Source organism: Saimiri boliviensis, chromosome 3 (genome assembly GCF_048565385.1).
Source record: "Saimiri boliviensis isolate mSaiBol1 chromosome 3, mSaiBol1.pri, whole genome shotgun sequence".
Lineage (NCBI taxonomy): Eukaryota > Metazoa > Chordata > Mammalia > Primates > Cebidae > Saimiri > Saimiri boliviensis.
The window spans coordinates 117,511,032-117,535,035 of record NC_133451.1 but is presented as its reverse complement, the minus strand read 5'-3'; the positions used below and the strand labels follow the sequence as shown (position 1 = coordinate 117,535,035).

The window sequence follows — 24,004 nt, the reverse complement described above, 5'->3', positions numbered from 1 at the left end:
CCTCTGTGGCCTTCCCCACCAAGCCCACAACCCCAGTCTCACCATAATGAAAACACAGGCAAACCCCAGTGGAGAGGCATTCCACAAAACACGCAACCAGTGCTCCTCCAAACTCTATTGGTCATCAAAGCAAGAAAGTCTGGGAAATGGTCTCGGACCAGAGGACACCAAGGAGGCATGACAAACCCATGTAATGTACAGTGGACCCTGGAAGAGTGGACGAGCACCGGGGAATGTGGTGGTCGTGGTTAATACTAGCTGAGTGGGCTCTTAGCGAAGCAGATGACCCTCCATCATGCGGTGGACCTCATCCGATCTCTGAAATTCTCTGGTTCACTATTTGCAAATTCACCTATTTGCTAAAATATAATTGCAACCCCCAAAATAATCTTTCACCTCTGCAGATTTTGGACTTCCCAAGCCTCCACAATCACGTGAACCAATTTTTTAAAAAAATCTCTCTCCGCTTCCACATACACAAAGACACACACACACACACACACACACACACACACACACACACACCTCATACTCACTAACTCATCCTGTCCAATCTGATTCTCTGAAGAACCTGACTAGTACTCTGGTGAAATCAGAATAAAATGTGGAGTTTAACTGATGGTCACGGATTGATGTTGGTTCATTACTTGTGACACGTGTACCAGAATAATAGGGAGCTGCTTTTCTGTAAATCTAAACCTGCTCTAAAATAAAACGTCTGTTTTAAAAATGCTTGCATTAACCTGCTCTACACGTTTAAACATATTTTACAAGTTAGCAACTTCCTTCCGAGAAGACTAATGAAACAATATCATGTTTTATTGATGCCCTGTCTCCTGAAAGTGGGAGGTGCATCACTGGTGTAGGACAAGTGCTGAAATTTACGAATACATTGTTTTAAAATGAGTCCAGGAAATTGTAATAAAGAATATATTAAATAACAGAATTTTTCTTCTATGAGAATTTTCTAGGAATAGCCTGCATAAACCAAGCTATAGTTCTAGATCGGGATCGAAAGGTCGCGTGCAGTGATAGTGAAATGTTGGCATGTAATATTGTCAGAAAGCCACCAGATGTCAGCATTTCCCTTCTTTCATCACTATTTAAATTATAAAAAAAAAAAAAAAAAAAAAAGCTTTCCCAGATTTACGTCTTTTGGTAAGATTTAGGATTTGCTGAATTTTCCTACCAGAATAGAGGAGAATCCTGTTTAAATCAGAAGCCACCATTCCAGCGGACAGTAGCTGGGACGCCCGCCAACAGAAGGTGTCATGATAACGAACGTGCATGAGGGATGGGGTGCTTTTGCTCTGAAGGGCACTTAGGGCCGCAGACGAATGTACCTTTCTCGTAAACCTCACAACAGCCACCTGAACAAAACCTTCAGCCACCTGGAAGGTGGTTACGCTTTTATACAGAAAAACAGACGGTCAGCAACCTCCAGTAAACTCCTAAGGGTACACAGCTTTCTCCAGATCAGTCCAGTCTGGCTTTAAACGTTTAGCTTTCAAAGATTTATCTCAAATCCAATCTGCTGATTTCTGTTGAAGTTTCTTTCATTATCGGCCTGTTTTAAACACAACAAATGTGTTCTACTGCGGGATCCACTAACATGTATTGAACACGTACCACATGGCAGGCCCTGTTTTAAGCACTCACTATATATCGGTGTATTTGAGCTTCACAGCCATTCTTTGACGGGGCGCTACTGTTGGTGCCATTCTGCCAGTGAGAAAACTCAGGCAGAGAGGTGGACAGAAAGGCAGAGGCACGTGTTAGGCCGTGGGCAGCCTGGCTAGTTCAGCCCCACACCTCCAGCCCTGCAGGGCACAGCACACAGCTCTCCACAAATCACACAGAGACGCTGAAGCTCCCGCACATGGCAAAGACGAGCAAGACACTTTAAAATTGCTATGAATGTTGTATCCAAAAAGAGAAGATGAAAAGTACTTAGACTTTTAACATGAAGAGGTCCTAGGTAATCAATGAGGTCCACAAGCATATAGAATATTATAGAAAAATACAGAATTAGCACACTATTCAAAATAAAATACCCAAGTTCTAAAAGAGAATAATTGTTAGGTAGGATCATACTATTTGAACCAGAGAAACAGAAATTTCATTGTTTCAACCTAATATAATGAACAATTGGGTCCAATGACATTCTTTAATATCCAATTCTTTTTCTTACTTTTACACATTTGTTTACTGTATCAGTATAAAGTGAAAAAAGAAAAAATAATCTAAAAACTGTTTTACAAAAATTTTGATAATTAGTCTTTCAAAATAAAAATTACTATCCAACTATATTCTATGAAGAGTTCAACTGGGCAAACCGCAACATCAGTAAAGCCAAATTTTCCAAAAATGTGTTTTTCAGTGTCTGATTTATTCTTTTAAATAGCACAGCAGAAAACAAAGAATTTGTAGTAATTGCTGGACCACGAATGTACCTTATATTTTACGGAGCTGAGTAAGATACAGTCGATCCTTATTATTCTCTGTTTCACTCTCTGCAAATTCACCTGCTTGCTAAAATACATTTGTAAGCCCCAAACCACAAGTGTAGTGCCTCCATGCCCCTCCGCACACATCAGAACGATGACACAGCTGTCACTTCAAGTGTGTGCAGACACATGAGGTGACCCTGCCTTGTCTCAGCTCTCCCACTGTAAATAAGTGTGCACTTTGGTGGGTCTATTCAGTGCTGTGACAGGTTTTCCAAATTGCTGTGCTTTTGGTGGGCGATTTAGCTGTGTACGGTGGTCTTGGAGTGCTGTGCTGAAGCTGTCGGGTGTTCCTAAGTGCAAGACAGCTGTGGAGTGCCTTAGGAAGGGAGTATATGTGCTGATCCGCTTTCAGGCACGAGGCCCAGAGAGTGCTGTCAGTGAGTTCGTGTTAGCGAGTCACCACTACGTATTAAATAAGGTGTCTTTAAACAGGAACAGGTATTAGACAAGATCAGGTATTATCACTTGACGAAAACATCGAGACTGGAGGCTCCCAGGAAGCTCGCCCTGTATTTCCTCTACAGCTGTGGTTCAGCGTCCACTACATCACGGTTTCTGGTGACTTCACAGACCATGACCACTAGGGATAATGAGAACTGATTATTTCCTCTACCGCCACTCATATTTATGCAACATGACGACACAATGTCTTCATAAATCTATTACTAAACGTCACAACGTACGGATGGAATTGCAGAACACTAGAATTGGGAGATTGCACGGGTTTTGTGTGTAACACACAATCTAAAGTAAAGGCTGTGAGTGCAGAGGCAAAGGGGCGGTGCCTGCTATCTAGTGTTCACATTGCAGTTTTGCTTGTCAGATCAGAATCGAATTCAATGGTTGTCAGATTCTACCATGCAGCAGAATCACTGGAGTGCTGGTAAAAACTCAAGTTGCTGGGCCCCATCCCAGGCTCCGGTGCAGCAAGTCTGCGGTGAGAACGTGGGTTTCTCAGGGTCCCACGCGCTGCGGGTACTGCTGGCTCAGGACGCACTTCGAGAACCACCACCCCGATTCATCTGCTGCACATTCTATCTTGCCAACCCACTCCCACCTAAAAAACTGCTTGAGCCCAGGGATCGTGCCATACTGAATTGTGTCACCCCCGCCTCAGCACATAATAGACCTTTAACCAATGTTTGAAAAGTAGAGGAACTAATCGAAGACTTCGTATTCCAGAAAGGAAAAAGTGAGGCCTCAGAAGGGCAGGCCTGCTGCTGCTTGGTGAAGACCAGGGAGCAGAGCCGGGATTCCTGCAAACGTCCAGCACAGGAGGCTGCTAGGGTTTCTCTCCACAGCTTTAACTGTTTTAAGTAAAACCGATTCTATCTTTGGGTGGGGACACCAGCAGAATGTCCTTTCTAAGTGTAAACTAGCAAAGCTGTCGGATTCCAGGGTAATGTGGGACACCCAGGGAAAACTTAGGTCTGACTAAGGAAGCCACTTGGGAGAGCACAGAGGTTCCTCTTTACTTGATGCTCCAGGGCTCTCGGCTGACCAAAGCAGAAAGGAGAACTCGGGCTGCCAGACACTCTCAGGATGACTGTGTTCTTGCTGTCTTTCTCACACACCTAAAAAAGCAAAGCCTCTTCTTCCTCTCTCTGCTGCAGCACTTTGTACAGAGTCAGGCATGAATATGCTTCACATGCAGCTTTCTTCCTATTTTAGACCCAGGAAAATACCAGTCTAAACTGTTGCGAAAGAAGAAAATAAAGATCATAATTGCTCAAGTTTAATCTCTGAGGCTGGGATGTGTCTATCTTCAACAGCATCTCACAATGCTATCTGGAAGCCCGTGCCACAAAATATGAAAAAGATCAGTCCTCCATTTCAAACTCATTAGAGTGGCTGTTTAAAAAGAAAGCAGGTAAGTTTTGGTAGGATGTAGAGAAAAGGGAAGCCTCATGCATCACTGGTGGAAATGTAAAATGGTGCCACAACTATGAAAAAATCCTTCAGCGATTCCTCAAAAAGTGAAACGTGAAATTACCATATGATCCACCAATCCCACTTCTTGGCATATACCTGAAATAATTAAAAGCAGGGACACAGGCCAGGTGCGGTGGCTCATGCCTGTAATCCCAACACTTTTGGAGGCTGAGGTGGGTGGATCACTTGAGTCAGGAGTTCGAGACCACCTTGGGCAACACAGGGAGATCCTGTCTCTACAGGATCTACAGAAAATTTTTAAAGTAGCTATGTGTGGTGGCACACGCTTATATTCCCAGGTACTCTGGGAGGCTGAGGCAAGAGGATGACCTGAGCCTGGGACGTCAGGACTGCAGTGAGCTGTGATCACGCCACTGCACTCCAGCCTGAAGGACAGAGCAGGACCCCATCTCTTAAAAAAAAAATGCTCACAGCAGCACCATTCACATAGCCAAACAGGGAAACAACCCGAATGTCCATCAACAGGAGAACAGATAAAACAAATGGTAGTATATATTAATACATATAATAAAATATTCAGTCTTAAAAAGGAGTGAAAATCTGATTCATGCTGTAACATAGATGTACCTTAAAAACCGTTATGCTAAGTGAAATAAGCCAGACACAAAAGCACAAATATTGTATGATTCCACTTATATAAGGTCCCTAAAGTAGTCCATTTCATACAGGCAGAAAGCGGAACGGTGGTGCCAGGTGCTGAGGAGAGGAAGGAACGGGGAGTTACTGATACCGGGTAGTGAGTTTCTGCTTGAGATGGAAGATGGTGATGATTGCACAACACTGTGAACATGGTACTGAATGCCACTAAGTGGTACACTTAAAATGTGTGAAATGAGCAATTCTATGTCATGCATATTTATCACAATTATTAAAAAGTCACCTCCCAGCTTGCAGAATGTAGTATGTAGCCTGAAAGGAAGTCAAGACAGTACATGACTCCTGTCTAACCCTAACCCACCAGCGAAGGCCTAGGGAGGGGCAGGGAGAGCTGAGGCGATGCCTTTACTCACGTTCCCTGAGCAGCTGAGTGCGGGCCAGTTTCACAAGCAAGGCCAGTCTAGGAACCCAGCATCCACGTCTCTAAAAAAAAAATCCCTCTCCAAACACCATCGCACTGGGGTTCAGGGCTTAACACATGAACTTAGGGCAAGACTGTCAAGGAAAAACAACAACCTGGGACCCTGAAGAAGGAAATTAAATAATAACGATAGTAAAAACAAAATCTCATAATTTGTAATTGCTATTATAATAAAGTTTACTGTGTGTGTTCAGTATAAAACCTAGCCCCCAGCTCTGCTTGAAATTAACCAACTCCCTGTAAAACCCACCTTATCTATTCTCCCCACGTTCTCAGCAAAGTTCCCAGGCATCTCAAGACTGCTGTTTTTCTTGCAGACCAGCTGCAAGGTCACAGGGCAAGATAATGCCCAAAGAATGTGCAATGTGCTTCTCAGACTGCTATTTTCAAATCTACCATACCTCATAAGACGTATAACAGATTAATGAACTGTTCTTGGTTCTGACTTCTCTGAACCTGTTAGCCGCGGCGTCATCCTGGATGTATAAAAAGTCAAGCCCTGTCTTTGTCAGCCGCTCGGCCTTGGGACGCGAATCCGCTGAGCCGGTGGCCACCTTAATACAATCCTCCTGTTTCTCCCATTGGTCTCTCCAGTCTCCTGAATATTCTGTAATACTTGGTTCACTATGCCAAAGGGAAAAAATCAAGCTGAAAGTTGTGTCATGCAAGAAACTTGCCTTTTGTTGATAGGCAGATAGCTACAGAGAAAAGGTTAAGTATCTTCACAGGTAGCTACTCTATGTTCACGTTATCTTGTGTAAAGAGCAGATTTACTGGCTGGGCGCGGTGGCTCAGGCCTGTAATCCCAGTACTTTGGGAGGCTGAGGTGGACAAATCACAAGGTCAAGAGATCAAGACCATCCTGGCCAACATGGTGAAGCCCCGTCTCTACTAAAATACAAAAATTAGCCGGGCTTGGTGGCGCAAGCCTGTAGTCCCAGCTACTCAGGAGGCTGAGGCAGGAGAATTGCTTGAACCCGGGAGGTGGAGGTTGCAGTGAGCCAAGATCGCGCCACTGCACTCCAGCCTGGCACCTGGCGACAGAACAAGACTCCATCTTAAAAAAAAAAAAAAAAAAAAAAAAAAAAAAAAAAAAAAAAAGCAGATTTACTGAGCCTGAGCCTAGAAGAACCTAATTGACCATTGCCCTCCCTGCTCCTAGTGTCTGGGAACAAGTGGATTCAGTAGTGAGACCATACGCTCCTTCTATTCCCTCCAGCCTGCTTTTCCGCTTTAAACACTGAAGCCCTCAAAAATCACCTTTGGAAAAAGGCACAGACCTGTCTCCCTGGCATGTGCTTAACCTTGGCAAAATTTCTAAATTGCCCGAGACCTGTCTTAGATACTTTTTGGTTTAGAAGACACAGACATTCAGCCCACCACAATCATCCTTTCACCAATGTCTGCAACGCCAACTTTGCAACAATCCCACAGACAAATAGGTCTGTTTCTGGCTTTTCTACTGTGCTCCCAGGGTGCATCTGTTTATCTCTGCATCAGTAACACACTGCCTTATGTATTGTAGCTTTTAAATCAACTTCACATCTATAAGAGTGATTACTGTGTTCTATGTCTCACCAGTGCTTTAAGGGCACAAAAACACCACGTGGAAAAGCAAAGACCTCAAAAATGCTGAGCAGAAAAGGCATTCTCAATAGTTGGTCTCTGCTTACAACTTCTAGGACTTTTTTTCAGCCTATGTTTTCCTTTTTATATCAGCAAAGAGTGACTTAGGATTTTTAAAACCCTGATTAAATTTAAACAATCTATTACAATAAGAATTAAAATTCTCAATGAGAAAGTATTGTAACATTTTTCTTTGTAGCGGAATGTAAAATGACAGTGTGTCTTATAATCAATTGCATTTTAAACTCAGTAAAACTCAGTAACGCCTGATTTTGAAAAAACGTATTTTCAATAATGTTAAATAAACATTAGAGGAGGCCATCAAAAGACCAGACTAAACATCAGAATGTGGTTACACGCTGAGGTTCCACATCACCAAACCCAACCTGCGCTATTATCCAGCCTTTCCAGAAGTCAGGAGAGAAAGACAACCTGATTTCCCAAGCAGGTCAGTTTCAGTGAGCATGACACTGAAGTTTCCTCTGTTCTCATCATTAACCTGAAGTAACTCAGCGTCAGCCAATCAGTTTTCTATTGTTTTGTCTCCTTATTCCCACCTTACAAGGAAAAAAAAAACACACACAATTGAAATGTCCTGTCTCTAAAACTCACCTCCTCTGCTCTGTCCCTCGGCACACTTACTCTATTTTATGAAAGCGTAGGCCGGGCGCAGTGGCTCCTGCCTGCATTCCCAGCACTTTGGGAGGCTAAGGTAGATGGATCACAAGGTCAGGAGTTCAAGACCAGCCTGGCCAATATGGTGAAACCCCATCTCTACTAAAAATACAAAAATTCGCCAGGTGTGGTGGCGGGCACCTGTAATCCCAGCTACTCAGGAGGCTGAAGCAGGAAATTGCTTGAACCCATGAGGCGGAGGTTGTGAATCAATGAGCTGAGATTGTGCCACTGCACTCCAGCCTCAGCAACAGAACGAGACTCTAACTCAAACAAAAAAAAAAAAAAAAGAAAGAAAGAAAGAAAAAGTGCTGCCCAATCTAGAATTGCAAGTAAAACCAATTGAGATTTTTGAACTAAATTTGTTGTGTTGTAATTTTGTCTCCTGACAAGACTGATGGCTTAATTTCCAGAAACAGATAATAGATCTTTAAAATTTTGTTCTTTATTAGAAGTGACATAAACTGGAGAATGATATTGTATCAAGATAATTTGTCAAATGATTAATTTCACCAAGTCTCTGCTGTGGAAATGGCACGTTATCTGTGTTGCTAAGCCTTAATCTGGAACTATTTAATGTTTTGTCTTCCAATCTTTTATGGAGATGATAAAGCCAGAACAGAAGCTAAACCCAGCAAAAACAAATTAAAAAGAACTTTTTCTCAACAATCAATTATAGTTAAAGGGCTAGATGGCCTTACAAAGCTTGTTTGGTCATTTAAAACCTTCCAGTAAATGGTCTGTTTTGATTAACAGAAGGTCTTAATTTTAATAGAGTATAACTTATATTTTATTTTTTGGTTAGCAATTACTTTGTCTGTTAGCAAAGAGATCCTCACCTATCCTAAGGCATGAAAATCGGCATCTATGTTCTCTCCTAGAAGCTTCATTGTTTCACCTTTCATAGTCAGAGCTACAATTCAGGTGAAATTGGTTTGTATGTGTAGTGTAACTTGAGGTATTGGATGTCTTTCATTTCTCTAAGGATATACAATTAGTTCTGCCCATTTATTGAAAAGACCATTGCCTCTGTCAGCTTGGGATGCTATGGCAACACACCACAAACTAGGCAGCCTAAACAGCAGACATTGATTTCTCACAGTTACGGAGGCTGGAAGTCCAAGATCAAGCTGTTGGCTGGTTTGGCTCTTGCAAGGGCATTGTCCTGGCTTGCTGAAAGCCACCATCTCCCTGTGTGCTCACATACCCTCCTCTTTGTGTGCACATGGAGAGTGGAAGACTCTTTTTTTTTTTTTTTTTTTGAGACAAAGTCTTGCTCTGTCACCCAGGCTGGTGTGCGGTGGTGTGATCTCGGCTCACTGCAACCTCCGCCACCTGGGTTCAAGTGATTCTCCTGCCTCAGCCTCCTGAGTAGCTGGGATTACAGGCATGTGCCACCATGCCTGACAATTTTTTTTTTGTATTTTCGTAGAGATGGGGTTCCGCCAGGTTGCCCAGGCTGGCCTCAAACTCCTGTCTCAAGCGATCCACCTACCTCAAGTTCCCAAAGTGTGGGGACTACAGGCATGAGCCACTGTGCCTGGCCAATTGTGTATAATTTTTTAGAGTCAAGTTGTTTCAGAAAAAATATCACCAATTTACCTTAGAAAGATTTGCACAACATAGGAATTCCTCTCACAGATACAAAATGTATTGAAAAGCTATGGTAAATAAGACAGTATGGGGAGAGAGATCCAAGATGGCTGATCACTAGCAGCTCGGGATTGTAGCTCCCAGTGAAAGCGCAAAGAAGGAGAGGACGCCACACCTTCACATGAATTCTTGTTGCTCACGCACCAGGAGATTCCCAGCGGAGGAGCCCCACGGGTCGCCAGTGCGACTCTTGTGACTGGCGAGGCGGTTTTGCCGGCGCTTTGGAGCGACGGTTCTTGGTGCAGAGTCGGAAAAGCATCGTCAATCTTAACGCCGCTGATTTGGTCGGTGCAGTGGGTTGCTCAGATTTCGGCGCTGAGAATCAGTAAGTTGGACGTCCACTCAGAAACCTAATTACAAAGACGGTGAATTCAAAGACCACAGATGGATAAATTTATAACGAAGGGAGGAAAACGGCCAAAAAAGGCTGAGAATGCCCAAGATCAGAACGCCTCTCCCTCAGCGGGGGATCCCAGTTCCTCATCAGCAACGGAACAAGGCTTGATGGAGAACGAGTGTGTTCCAATTACAGAAGCAGGCTTCAAAATGTGGATAATGAGAAACTTCTGTGAATTAAAAGAACTTGTTTTAACCCAATCTAAAGCAACTAAGAACTTTGAAAAAAGATTTGACGAAATGTTAACAAGAATACACAATTTAGAGAGGAATATAAGTGAATTGATGGAGCTGAAAAACACAATAGGAGAACTTCGTGAAGTATGCACAAGTTTTAACAGCCGAATTGATCAAGCAGAAGAAAGGATATCAGAGGTCGAAGACCAACTCGATGAAATAAAGCAAGAAGACAAGATTAGAGAAAAAAGGATAAAAAGGAATGAGCAAAGTCTCTAAGAAATATGGGACTATGTGAAAAGACCTAATCTATGCTTGATAGGTGTACCTGAATGTGACGAAGAGAATGAATCCAAGCTGGAAAATACGCTTCAGGACATTATTCAGGAAAATTTTCCCAACCTAGTAAGGCAGGATAATATTCAACTCCAGGTAATACAGAGAACACCACAGAGATATTCCTCAAGAAGAGCAACTCCAAGGCACATAATCGTCAGATTCACCAGGGTTGAAATGAAGGAGAAAATACTAAGGGCAGCCAGAGAGAAAGGTCAGGTTACCCACAAAGGGAAGCCTATCAGACTTGCAGCAGATCTCTCAGCAGAAACCCTACAAGCCAGAAGAGAGTGGGGGCCAATATTCAACATCCTTAAAGAAAAGAACTTTCAACCCAGAATTTCACATCCAGCCAAACTAAGCTTCACATGTGAAGGAAAAATAAAGTTTTTTGTGAATAAGCAAGCACTCAGAGATTTCATCACCACCAGACCTGCTTTACAAGAGCTTCTGAAAGAACCACTACACATAGAACGGAACAAACAGTATCAGCATTTCTAAAAAAATTATCAAAAAGAGCATCAATATAATGAAGAATTTACATCAACTAATGGACAAAATAGCCAGCTAATGGCAGTATTAAACTCATATATATTATTATTAATTCTAAATTTAAATTGACTAAATCCCCCAATCCAAAGACAGGCAATTTGAATAAAAAACTAAAACCCATCAGTATGCTGCATCCAGATCCATCTCACATTCAAGGATACACAAAGACTCCAAACAAGGGATGGAGAAAGATTTACCAACCAACCAGAGAGCTAAAATAAATAAATAAAAAGCAGAAGTTACAATTAAGCAACAAAGATCAAAAGAAGCAAAGAAGGACATTATATAATGATAAAAGGATCAATGCAACAACAAGAAGAGCTAAAGATCCTAAATATATACGCACCCAATACAGGAATACGCAGACATACGAGACTTATAAAGAGACTTAGACTCCCACATAATAATAGTGGGAGACTTCAACATTAATATTAGACAGATCAATGAGACAAAATTAACAACGATATTCAGGACTTGAACTCAGATCTGGAACAAGTAAATGTATTTATAATTTATAGAACTCTCCACTTTAAATATACAAAATATACACTCTTATCAGTACCACATCATATCAACTTAGAAGTTTAAACGCAATGTTGGTTGGCTCCTTGTTTGTTATTCTCTTCCCTCATTTTCTTTTATATCTCCATTATTAAGGACAATTATAGGCATACCCATATTTAGACTGCATTCTAGCCCGGGCAATAAAGCAATACCCCCATCCTCTCTCCCTCTTCCTCTTTCTCTTTCTTCCTCTTCTTTATTCTTTTTCTAAAAAAAAAAAAAAAAAAAAAAATGTATGAATTATATATGTCTTTTTGTTTCATCCAGCCATCTGTAGCCCATTAACAGAATGCTCAGACATGGACAATAATAATTAGATTCCATAATCTCAGAAAAAAAAATTCAAATAATGCAGAAGTATACAGATGTGGAATTGAGATCCTTCATTACCCTCTCTCTGCTTCCTGCCCCCTCTGATCCCCCACCCATCTCTGGAGGTAGCCACCATCAATGTTTGGCATCTTTCCATTTCTTTTTCCCTGCACACCTCCATCCTCAGTATTTTAGCACACCCTGCTCCACAAATATCCGTTTAAAAAAATAATAATTAAAAAAATAAGACAGTATGAGTATGTTATTGACACAAAGGTAGACAAAAAGGCCAGGAGAGTATTGTAGACAAGAATCACCTGCACCCAGGTGATTCTGCCTACAAGCTATAGTCAGCTGAGATCACATCCCTGTGGTCCAGCCTGAATGACAAGAGTGAGACCCTGTCTCAAACAAACAGGCAATTAGATACAATTACTGGTAAAATCTTCCACTACAATTCTGGATTCTCCTTTTAGTTCTGCCAACTGTATTTCATAAAGTCGAATTTTAGATTCCTTTTTTGGAGTAAAACAGGTTTTTCACCGTTTAGAAGTTGATGTCTGAGTTGTAGTCTCCTAACTGTGTTCTATGATTCCTATACTCTTCCATTCAATCTTGGCTACAACAGGCAGATGGACAAGAAGGGCCAGAACACTTTTCTCTTGCATCTGGAGAGAAAACCTTGGCAGCAGACATTAGCTGCTACAAGTTAGTCAAATCAATGCATCTTTACACATTTTTGAAACAATGTTATTGGTATCTATAAATTAAGAATTCTCCTATTTTCTCAGAGAATGGCCCTTTAATCTTTATGAAATGGCCCTTGTTACTTCTACCAATGCTTCTTATTTACTGGGAAGTCTACTTGGTCTGATATAAGACAAGATACACCAGCTTTCTTTTATTAGGAATATTTGCACATACAAACACGATGTGCACATTTATTTTTGACATTTCTTTCTTCTACTTAAATGGTGTCTGGTAAGCAATATAGAGCTGCTGCTTGCAGCTTAAGTCCAAAGAGGATTGTATTTGCTTCATATAACAGACTGTGCTGGGGTTTCTCAGAGTCCCAGGACACCTTAATCCAATCAGGAATTGAGATCTAAAACTGGGTTTCAGTCTCTGGCATTACACTATTTCCAGGTCACCCCAACTCTATCGTGGTCTTGAACTTCGTGTTCAGTTTCTCTAGTGGCTCTCAGCTGGTGGCTGGTGTGAAACAATCCAGTCCACCCTTGCTGGAAGCGGAATTAAAACTTTTGAAGTGAGATACTGTACAGTGTGTGATATGAACCACATTCATCTTTCAAAGGAATCTTTATTGAAATATGGAGTTTTTCCTCGTGATTTAAGGCAATTGCAGTTCATGAATTCCTTATGGGGAAAAGAAAGTTGCATCTTGCTTCAGGGTCAGTGTGGGACCAAAACAGAGGCTCCCAACAGGGACAGCAAGGTATAGATTAGAAGTATATTCGGAGCACACAGACACACAGACTAGGACAGTCATCATGTTTGTGTGCATCTGAATATCAATTCCAATCAATGTCTCCTTTATATCTTCCGTAGGATCCCAAGATTTTTTTCAACGCAATTTTGGTACGCCCTACTAAAGAAATTTCACTGTAAAGAACTGAATTTACTACTTTTTAAATTGTCACTTTAATAAAACTTTAAAACTACATATTTTAAAAATATATTTTAACTATATTTTATAGATCCTCAAAATTATATCATTTACGTTAGAAATCAATAGTCGGCCAGGCGCGGTGGCTCGAGCCTGTAATCCCAGCACTTTGGGAGGCCGAGGCGGGTGGATCACGAGGTCAAGAGATCGAGACCATCCTGCTCAACACCAAGGTGAAACCCCGTCTCTACTAAAAATACAAAAATTAGCTGGGCATGGTGGCGCGTGCCTCTAATACCAGCTACTCAGGAGGCTGAGGCAGGAGAATTGCCTGAACCCAGGAGGCGGAGGTTGCGGTGAGCCGAGATTGCGCCATTGCACTCCAGCCTGGGTAACAAGAGTGAAACTCCGTCTCAAAAAAAAAAAAAAAGAAAGAAAGAAAGAAAAAGAAATCAATAGTCAAAAAAGATCCACAACGTTAAATATTATATGAAACAAATATACTCGCTAGAGAAACACGAACATTAGTGCCTGGCAAGGATTACAGTTGTCAATATTTAATGATGAGGCTTCCTCCAAACCCTTAAGTGAAACCTCTAATTAAGAAAACGCTGTTTATGGTCAAACCATCCTGAACCCGCCCCATCTCATCTGATCTCGGAAGCTAAGCAGAGTCGGGCCTGGTTAGTACTTGGATGGGAGACTGGCTGGTAATACTGGGTGCTGTAGGCTTGTTAAAAAATTACAAAAGAAAGAAAGAGAGAAAATGCTGATGTACAGGACAGCCTTCCCCTGGCAATGCATCTTCTAATCGCTTCTCCATTTTTTTCTAGTAAGACAATGCTTACTCATTACTGCCTTTCTAGTACGAATAAAATATTTGATTTGGTAGACACCATATATAACTTAGAAGAAACATAATTATAAAAATAAACGGGAAGAGAGTTGACACAATGAATGCTTTACTGTTAAGAAGTCATGCCTTTATGACAAAAGGCATTTGTTATTTGTACTTTGAAATGGACTATTATGGTCTCTTTATCAGTACTAACAGGAATATTATTTTGAGAAAGATACTTTTAGATTACTAATAAGATATTTAAATTTTTATTGGAAAGAGTATAACTCTTTGGAGTCATTTTGTTCCAGTGGAAATACCATGAGTTACTTTGGAAGTAGATTTGAATCCTCATTACTATATTAATTCATTAAAAATACCTGGTTATATCTATGTGCGGAAGATTCAGGCGTCCCCAAACTACAGCCCGCGGGCCGCATTCGGCCCCCTGAGGCCATTTATCCGGCCCCCCGCCGCACATCAGGAAGGGGCACCTTTCTCATTGGTGGTCAGTGAGAGGAGCACAGTATGTGGCGGCCCTCCAACAGTCTGAGGGACAGTGAACTGGCCCCGTGTAAAAAGTTTGGGGACGCCTGATGCAGATTATTTCCAGGAACTGAATCTGACATTTTTTACATAGCAGCTAGGCAGACTTAGGTAAGTTCTTATTCTTTCTGAGTCTCAATTTCTTCATCTGTAAAATGGAAATAAAATTCCTACCTTGCATGTGTGTTTTGGGGATTTATGATAACGTCTATAAAACATGCATGCTGTATGTGGTGCCTAGTAGATCCTGAAATACCAGCTGTTACTTCAAATGCTAAGAACCCTGGCTTTGTGGACTAACGAGCAGTTGATCAATGATCACATCAATCAGTAAAACATGCTTACAAAAATGTTCAAAGTAAAACCAAGGTCTCAGGGAGACCTTTCCCGGGAATATAATCACCCACTTATTTAAAGTGCACTTCATATACCGAAACTATAGTTCCTTAGGATTTAATTTTTTGCACTAAATTAGCAATAAAACTTCTGTTTGAGGGGAGGGGTTCATTTTATTCGAGGGGTTCTATTTATAGACTCTTAGTCCGACTGGATTATGAAGAGTCCTGTATCTACAGGGATGGTTTTCAAGCCTTCACACTGTTTGATATTAGGGAATTGAATTAAATGTTGTATTTTAATATAAATCCCCACTTTAACTTTCTATACAACTAGCAACATTCTCTGAAATAGAATTATTAACATCAAAACCCTGCTGTGAACAGGAGCTCCCAAGGTGAGATGTGTCCTCATCCTACTGACTAACATTATATAGAAGTTCCACAATATTTGAAAATAATTTCAAGTTAGGGTTATAAATTTAAAAAGGCAATGATTCTAAGAAGACTATGTCAGTATGCACGCATTTGAGAAGAACATTTTATTTAATAATCTGTTTACCTTAATAATCTGTTTCTTAAACAACAGAAGGGTAAGTCTTAGCTTGGCTGTTTTTCCTATCAGTGCCAAACGCTGTCAGCTTCTTAATGGTATTTAATCATTGCAAAGCTCCATAATCTTTAATCATGACAAACCCTTTTCTGCGCTTTATAAAAGATGGCGTCTCCACTGAGTATTTCTACCTCTCAAACAAAAAGGGACAACTTTTGATGTTTTTCAATACATTGTTAATGAACAGTATTTATTCATTTGCTTGATCAGTATGTAGTACACAGTGCCTAGTGAATCATCCTGTAAGTATGTGTCTGTGTAACTCTATTTATAAGACCATTAAATGTGAAGGTAATTTTTAAAAATCTTTGCCTATGAATTGTAAAATTCTGCATATCTGAAAAGGTACGTGATTTAACTGGATAAAATGAAACAAATACCTGCCCCGCAGCCATGAGAAAAGGGTGTCCTCTGTATGTGAAGGAGACGTGGTATGGGACCTGTGAATGCTAACTGACATTTTTCCCCTGGCTTTTTCACTTTCCTTTGTCACTCCTCATTTCGAATAATCCAAAGGTTTATTTTCAGAGAAAGCAATAGACTCCGCTCCCCATGGTTTTAATGTCAAAACAAAACCTAAATTTACGAGCTAGGATGAAAGCAGGAATAAGAATCAGAAAGTGCCTCCTTCCAGGCAGTGGGTGCTTGGCTGGAGGCTGCACCCCAGTGACCACAGCACTCAGACACTGTGAACTGCGCACGTCCTCAACTCCAGATCATCCGAACAATGTAAAGAATTGCACCTTCAATCAGAGGATCCTATCTGAATATTGCTCAGCCCGGTATTTTAAGGACAGTAAAAGATAATGTAATCGTTTGGCTGTTTTTGTTTTTGTTTTCTTTGGTGTCCTGAAATTTTTTTGCTCAGTGTGGTCTAAAGGTATCTTAGTAATGTCCACCTCGGTGGTTTTCAAACTGTCGGTACTGTCAGAACATTTTCCAACATATTGCATATAAATACTTTTAAAACAGGAAAATAAAATGGTAAGATGGATATACAAAATATGAATCCAAATGTAATATTAGAGTCAACAGACAGAACGCTCCTCTGCCAACTGCTGTAACATTTCTAAATGCTTATTCTCCCTTTCTGTACTTACCTCTTCTTGGACAGGGAGCAAGTGACTAACTGGTGACTGCCAGTTGATGGCACACACGTTGAGAAGCACTGTTCCAGCAGAGAAAGGAGACGCCCCTCATTTTAGAGGGTCTTGAAGCACCTGGCAACCACAGTAATGAGTGCTCTAACCTCGCCTGGCGTGTGATGGCACCTGCTGTGTAGTTTGTGATTGCTGTGTGTTCACCATCACCTGTCCATGCAAAGCTGCCTGTTTATACTCCCAGTCCTTAACTTCCTGCTGCACTCCACCGTGAACGTGCAGCCCCGAGCCTGGTCCCTTCTCTGGATGTTTTCCTAGACCTCAGCTCAAGGTGTATCCCAGAGTGAATTCCTCATCTGCCTGACAAACCCTCATCTTCTGTGATCCCACTGTACTATGGTGCTCCTCCCAGCCACGTGACGTCTTCTCAGCTCTTCCTCCACCTCACCTGTGTGTTGCCAGTCTTGTGAGACTTGTCAGTTCAGTACCTTCCTTTTCACTGTCTTCATTCCTCGGCTCCACGCCTCTCAGTTGTTTATGCCTAGAGCCTCCTACTAGCTCCCTGCGCGTTAGCTCAATCCTAGGGCGCAGCCTGCTCATGCCACTCCTCTCCCTAAACGGTGCCTTCTCCAGTGTTTACTAAACACAACCTGGTATCCAAGGCTCTCCCTAGTTTTCTCAACGCTTTTCACAAAAGGTGTGCCACTAACGAACTGAAAGCCTTGCGCCTGAGGCTCTGTGCCTCCAGGCGTCTGCTCGAGCTGCCCTGGTCTCCTCCGGTGCCCTCCCAAGCCCCAGATGTCCATGTGCCCCAATTTTGCACATTCTTGAGAACTCAGACCCCTGCCACCTCCCCTCCCTGCTGCACGGTCTCCAGGCAGCCTCCTCTCTCTTAGCTGTGTGCTCACAGCAGTGTGTCTGAAACCACTCTTGAATCATTTGTCTTATTTTTCCTGCTTTTTGATAAGATCCATTTCCAGCTCTTTCTCTGATTACTCCAAAATCTAGCTCCATGTGGATCTTAGATGGAACAGATGTTTGTTAAATACAGGTTGACATTTAGTTAAATAATACATTAACCTTCACTGCAGATCATAGCAATAAGGAGTATTTTATACAAAAGATGCTGACTGTGGGTAATCAATAAAAATATATTTAATGTATATCAGGTAATAGTAACAGATATTTGTTGATTGCTTATGTACCAGCCACCAGGGAGACAAGTTTGTATATATGATCTCTTAATCCTTACAATGTCTCCTTGAATAGGCATTATTATTAATTCCCATTTTACGAATGAGAAGGTGAGGCTTAAATAGATTAAATACGGTAGCCAGTGTGAATGCTTAGTTAGCATTCTAAGAAAAATTATAAAATGGGATGGATCAAATTCGGTCTGCCTTCAATCTGTGCTCTAAAAACTATACAAATTTACATGAGCTGTTGTGATTATGAAATGCTGAAGGGTTCAAACCCCACAGGACTGTCGTTATGAGCTTGGCACACGTCAAGGGCCATGCTTGTTGGATAAGAAATTAGAAAACATTCGAAATTTGTTCTTTAAACACACCACAAAAGAATGTATAACTGATAACTCAAATACAATTTTCAAGACTTAAATATAACAACAAAGAATCAGGATAATTTAAAGCAAAAGTCTACTGCGCAAGGCAGTGAGAACAAAATTGTTTTCTCGGGTTTAAGCAAAAACTCGACACGGAAAACCAAGTTGAATTCATTTTTATTTTTAATGAAAGTAATGGTCATGTGACTGTAATAGAAAGTAATGGTCATATGATCACTGTACAAGCTCACCTTTCATCCCTGGGAAAATGCTAAGTCCCAGGAGAAAGCATTATTAACTTTGGAAAAACTTCAAGACAATGAAACAAAAAGACCCAAGACAACAATTACTCTTAAAGAAAGACATTTAAATTGCCCCTAGATTGCTGTAAGATTAGAAACCCAGGAGAGTGTTTTACATGAAGAAGAAAATATTTTCTTCATCCATTCAATAAATATTTGCTAAATGTCCTTTATGGGTATGTGTTCCCTTACATCCCACAGGATAAGGAATTTACGGTCTGATAATGGACATAAGACGTGAATCTAAGTCATAGGATTTCAGTGGAGGAATCGACACGGGCTACACAAATGTACAATTTGTGATACTACTGATTATTCTGCAGATTAAAAGCTTGATCCCAGAGTGGTAAATACATTTCCTTCTAGGTGCTATACAGCACTCAGTGGTAATGTTAACTAAACTAACCCTTATCTTCTGTAAGTCAGGCAGGGACAGCAATGATGAAAGACTGGCATGTACTATAATTTGCTCTCCCAAATAACTGAACTAAAAGACGCCATTTATTACCGCCACACAGTAAATGTAATGAATCATTTTTCTCTCAGTCTTTTCTTCACCTGGAAGGTTTCTTTAGATAAAACATGGCTCTCAATTTTCATTTCTGTGCCAAGAAGCAGGTAGTAATCATACGTAGCACTTAGAGATGGAGTCTCGCGATCTTGTTGCCCAGGTTGGAGTGCAATGGCGCGATCTTGGCTCACTGGAACCTCTGCCCACTGGGTTCAAGCGATTCTCCTGCCTCAACCTCCCGAGTAGCTGGGACTACAGGCGCACACCACCACGCCGGCTACTTTTCATGTTTTCAGTAGAGACGGAGTTTCGCCTTGCTGGTCAGGCTGGTCGCAAACTGCCGACCTCAGGTGATCTGTCCACCTTCCAAAGTGCTGGGATTATAGGCCTGAGCCACCACGCCCGGCAGATAACACACACTTTTTTTTTTTTTTTTTTAAGCATTTCTCCATGTTACGTAATACATTATTTTAATTAATTTCTAGAGCACCTCTACGCGGAAAGTATTATTATCATCTCCATGGTATTAAGAAAGAAAAACTACAGCTAGGGAAAAATGAGTAACCTGCCCAGAATTGTTCCAGTAGTTTGAGGTGGAATCCACCTCCTCTGACTTCCAGGTCTACAGGCTTCTCCACACTGGAGGCTGCCTCAGTGGCAGAGGCATTAAGACGAGTCCCTCCAATCGCTTCACTGCCAGCCGTGCTGACAAGCCCTTCCAGCAGCCACTGCCACGTTTCCACACTAACGTGATTTCAACATTGTAACTCAATCCCAATAAAAAGAGGAGTATACGCTAAGAGCTACGACTATACAAGCGATAAATACTTCCTGACTAGAGGAAGCTTACGATCTACCAACATTCAGACACAGTAATTATCTGTCTATCCACCTTATGTACTGCCAGGAATTCTTACATGTGCCAAGAATTCTTACATGTGCAGAACAAGTAAGAGAGTAAGACCGTCTCAAGGTGGAGTGTTTGTCTCAAACCGGAAGTGTGCAAAGAGGTGGTGAAGAGGGATGAGTGAGACTGGAAAACACTGAGGCGTAATATAGACGTGAAACGCACAGGGAAGCCAAGGTGAAGGTCAAAGGTGTTGCTCACACAGCTAGGGATGCAGGAGGTGAGGTGAAGAAAGAGCGCGCTGTATCCTCTGCGTCTGGCTCCCATGCGCAGCCAGTACGCCCTGAGGAGCAAAAGGGCAGTTTCCTTTCCACGGGCCTTTCACTTACGAATTCCCGGGTCAGAGATCACAAACCCTGCTGCTATTCAGCATCTTTGTTTACAAAAAACCCCTCTACAGGGCAGGATACATTGCGTTGCATTTTCCTACTCAAGTTATATTTCACTAATTTTAGTTTAGTTTTTTTTTTTTTTTTTTTTAAAGAAGTCAAGAATCAGGCAAATGTAAAGTGTGTGAGTTATCAAAAAAGTATAAACTGTTAATAGGGTTTTCCCTTATAACTCAGTGCTACAGCCTTAAAATTGATCTACATTTCTTGTGGATAGGTTTACGTTTCCTTTATACGTATTCACATTGTCTCTCATCATTCTTTTTTTCCTCGACATTACCCATTTCTCCATGTTCCCAGACCTGAAATTTAAATTCTTGATTTTAACATTAACCACACAGGCTAACAGCAGCAGCTATCTACCAAGTGGCAGATGAGATGGTAGGAGCAAATTTAAATTCATTATCTTATGCTTGTTTATTCCAAGTTATAAATCACCACTGCAGAAATCCAGGAAAGGAAAAAATCCTTCAAGGTGCAAAGTCTGTAGTATTGAAGGAAAAGTCACCTTAATCCTTTCTTCCTTCCCCTTCATCTCTTTTTATGTTTTAGTGATTGAAAAAGGAGTGGGGTATGATGAGAGGAAGGGAATGTGAGTAGTCACAGATGTGAAAGGAAAGGAAAAATGGTATGCCCAGAGGGCCCGTCTGCTTCCTGCCTAGGTGTGCCTTTACCTGCTGCTGCAGACAGCAGGGGCACAGACTCGGGAAGATTCTGCAAAGCACCTAGCTGTGTATATTACTTCTCATGGCACTTATCTAAAATCCAATTTCATGACCAGATGCAGTGGCTCCTGCCTGTAATCTCAGCAGTGCCTTGGTGGGAAGACTTCTTGAGGCCAGGAGTTCAAGATCAGCCTGAGCAGCACAGGGAGACTCCGTCCTCCGTCTCCACACGCACACGCGCGCACACACACACACACACACACACACACACAATTTAATTGGCCAGGCATGGTAGCTCACACCTGTAGTCTCAGATACTCAAGAGTCTGAGACGAGAGAATCAGTTCTCTTGAGCCTGGGAGGTCGAGGCTGCAGTGAACACTGATCACAGCACTGCACTTCGGCCTGGGGGACAGAGGGAGACCTCATCTCAAAAAATAATAATCGTAATTTTAAAATTTCAATTTCTTCACCATCTATAAAATTGAATGCATCTGTTAATTCAGGATAATCTCTTCTGTAAGTAATGCCAAATGCAGTGTTATTGAAAAAGTGTCTCTTGCAAATTTTTGCACAATATAAACGTGAGCTACGATGTTCAAGAATTGAGACTAACACCAATTCTTTCACCAGCCATGCTGCATATTTCAGTGCCTATTTGTTAAAAGCACTAAGACTAGAGTTTAAGGTCAGTGTGTAGATCTGTTTGCTCATAAAACATTAATTGCATAAATGTTAAGGACCAGTTGCCAAGAACAAAGGTCTAATTCCTCAGGCATAAGTATTTCAGTCCGTTTTCCAAAAGCAATTAATCTTCCTTAGGGAAAAATATCAGTTGATAAACATATTTCATTATATAGTATTTGTGAATGAGTGGGAATAACTTTTTGTTTAACTGCTTATTTTCATGTTGACATGAATATCGTGCAATTTTGTGAAATTGTAATTATTTAAATTGTGAATGAGTCAGGATCGGATGAATTCAAAAATCAGTCAGGATTTTTTAGGGGGAGTAGGGAATGGCCTCACTAGATGACAATGTAGAAACCTCGGTCTGTGAATGGGCGCCTCTGTCTTTGACCATTTCACTATTCCTTTGCAGCATTCCGGATGAAAATTTACCCACTGAAGAATAGCTAACAATATGCTCTGCTCATCAAAAATTAAAATTCATCTTAGCTCTAAAACATGTTTTGAAAGAGCAATGTTTTTATCACTACTATCGGAAGTGAAAGGGGTGTGCGTGGGGGCGGGGGTTGTTGAGGGAAGCGGCTTCCAATTCCCAGTGAAATTGTTCCCATGAAGTCAAGTTTCTGCAGCAACTCAGGGCATTGCGGCAGCTCTCAGGAGCTCTAGGGAAAGAATCAGACGTGTCCTGGGCACTACAATTCCATTCGTGTCAGATGATGTTACGCATATGTAAACTAACTAGATGTCACACAATGGAGACCCATCCCTTGGTAAGACTAGGGGCTGCTCCTCAGAAATTAGGAAAGCACAAGGCCTCACCGTTTCTTAAAATAGCTGCTGCCGAGGCGTGTGTTCGGGTTTCCTGCAGGCCTGCTATATTCTGAGACAAAGAAAGGGACTTCCAAAAGTCCTTCAGAAAACCAAACAAACAAACGCTCTAAGTAGCAATGCGGGCAGAAGGGAGACAATATTGTCTTTTCCTTCCCCTCGCTTAGGATTCACTCGGAGAAAATGCGCAAAGCCGGTCCCTGCTGGTACCTGAGCGCCCGCAAAGCCAAGGACTGATCCAGGAAAAGGGCAAGGAGGGTGCCCAGGGAGTGGCGGAAGTTACTGCCGGTATTTTATCTCCTGAGACGCACCCGCGAAGGTGAGGGCGGCAGGCGGAGGGGTCGGGGGTGGCAGGACAAGGAGCGCGCGCCGGGACCCCGCGGCTACTCACGCGGCCTCGCCGACGTCGGGCAGGGTGGGCAGCGGCGTTCCGCGGCCAGCCCCGGGGGGCACGCAGGCGTCCGGCTCTCGCTCCCCCGGGCCAGGCGGGCGCGGGTTCCAGGGGCGGCCGCGCGGGGACCACCAGGCGGGCCGGGGAGCCCGCGGCGCTGCAGCCGCCGCCCCGGGCCGTGGGGAGCTGGGGCGGGGCTTCGGCCGCTCCCGGGCTGCGGGGCCACGAAGCGGGGTGCCCCCTGCTCCTGCGGCAGAGCCCCCGGGGTAGGAGTCGGGGTCCGGAGCCAGGGCGGGGAGCGGGGTCGGGGTGGCGGCGGCAGCTCCCGAGCGGCCGGAGGAGGGGCCCGCGGGGGGCGCCGTCGAGTCCTGAAGACTTTGGCCGAGGGAGGCCCGAGGTCCCCACGCCTCCACCGTGGACGCGCCGCGCGAGAGCGAGGAACCCGGGGTCCCCGCACCCTAACCCCCTCCGCCCCGAGGCACCGCCCGGGCGCTCAGCCCCGCCCCGGCCGCAGGGAGCAACCCCGCTCGCCCCGCGCTCCGTTCCGCGCTCCCGGCTAACTGTGCCCGCGGGGGCGCCCCGCTCCCCGCCCGCCTCCGCCTTAAAGGAACCCTCGCCCATTTCCCCCGCGCTGGGAGCCTCGCGGATCCCACCCGCCGAGCTCAGGCCCGGGGCCGAAAAGGCGAATGCTGGGTCCGAAACGGTCTGGAACTGCCCAGCCCGACCAGCCTGCGCGTGCTGGGGTCAGGCCACCTGTCTGATGGGAGGGAAGGTGTGTTTGGGCGAAAGAGCTCGAAACAGCAGCGCCTGTCCCCCCGCCCCCGACCCAGGGTCCTGCTCAGAGCGCGTCACTAAGGGTAGGGTGG

General features: G+C 43.0%; 1 protein-coding gene and 1 pseudogene across 3 annotated transcripts in view; one reads left to right on the top strand and one right to left on the bottom strand.

Annotated features, from left to right (window-relative positions):
* Positions 1-23,612, bottom strand: part of FAM149A (family with sequence similarity 149 member A) — a 63,660-nt gene extending 40,048 nt beyond the window's left edge. Inside the window, exons 1-3 of one of the 3 annotated variants that reach the window (XM_074396734.1) lie at positions 17,340-22,716; positions 16,892-17,011; positions 11,631-11,727 (exon numbers count right to left, since the gene is read on the bottom strand). In XM_074396734.1, coding sequence (XP_074252835.1) covers positions 11,631-11,647 — 17 coding nt within the window. In that variant the 5' untranslated portion in view covers positions 11,648-11,727; positions 16,892-17,011; positions 17,340-22,716. Of the gene's footprint in view, positions 1-11,630; positions 11,769-16,891; positions 17,012-17,339; positions 22,717-22,738; positions 22,830-23,138 lie in introns of those variants that run through there. The other 2 variants (XM_074396736.1, XM_074396735.1) reach the window with 2 other exon arrangements.
* Positions 14,073-14,191, top strand: LOC120363682 (5S ribosomal RNA; annotated as a pseudogene).
* Positions 23,613-24,004: the final 392 nt, after the last annotated feature.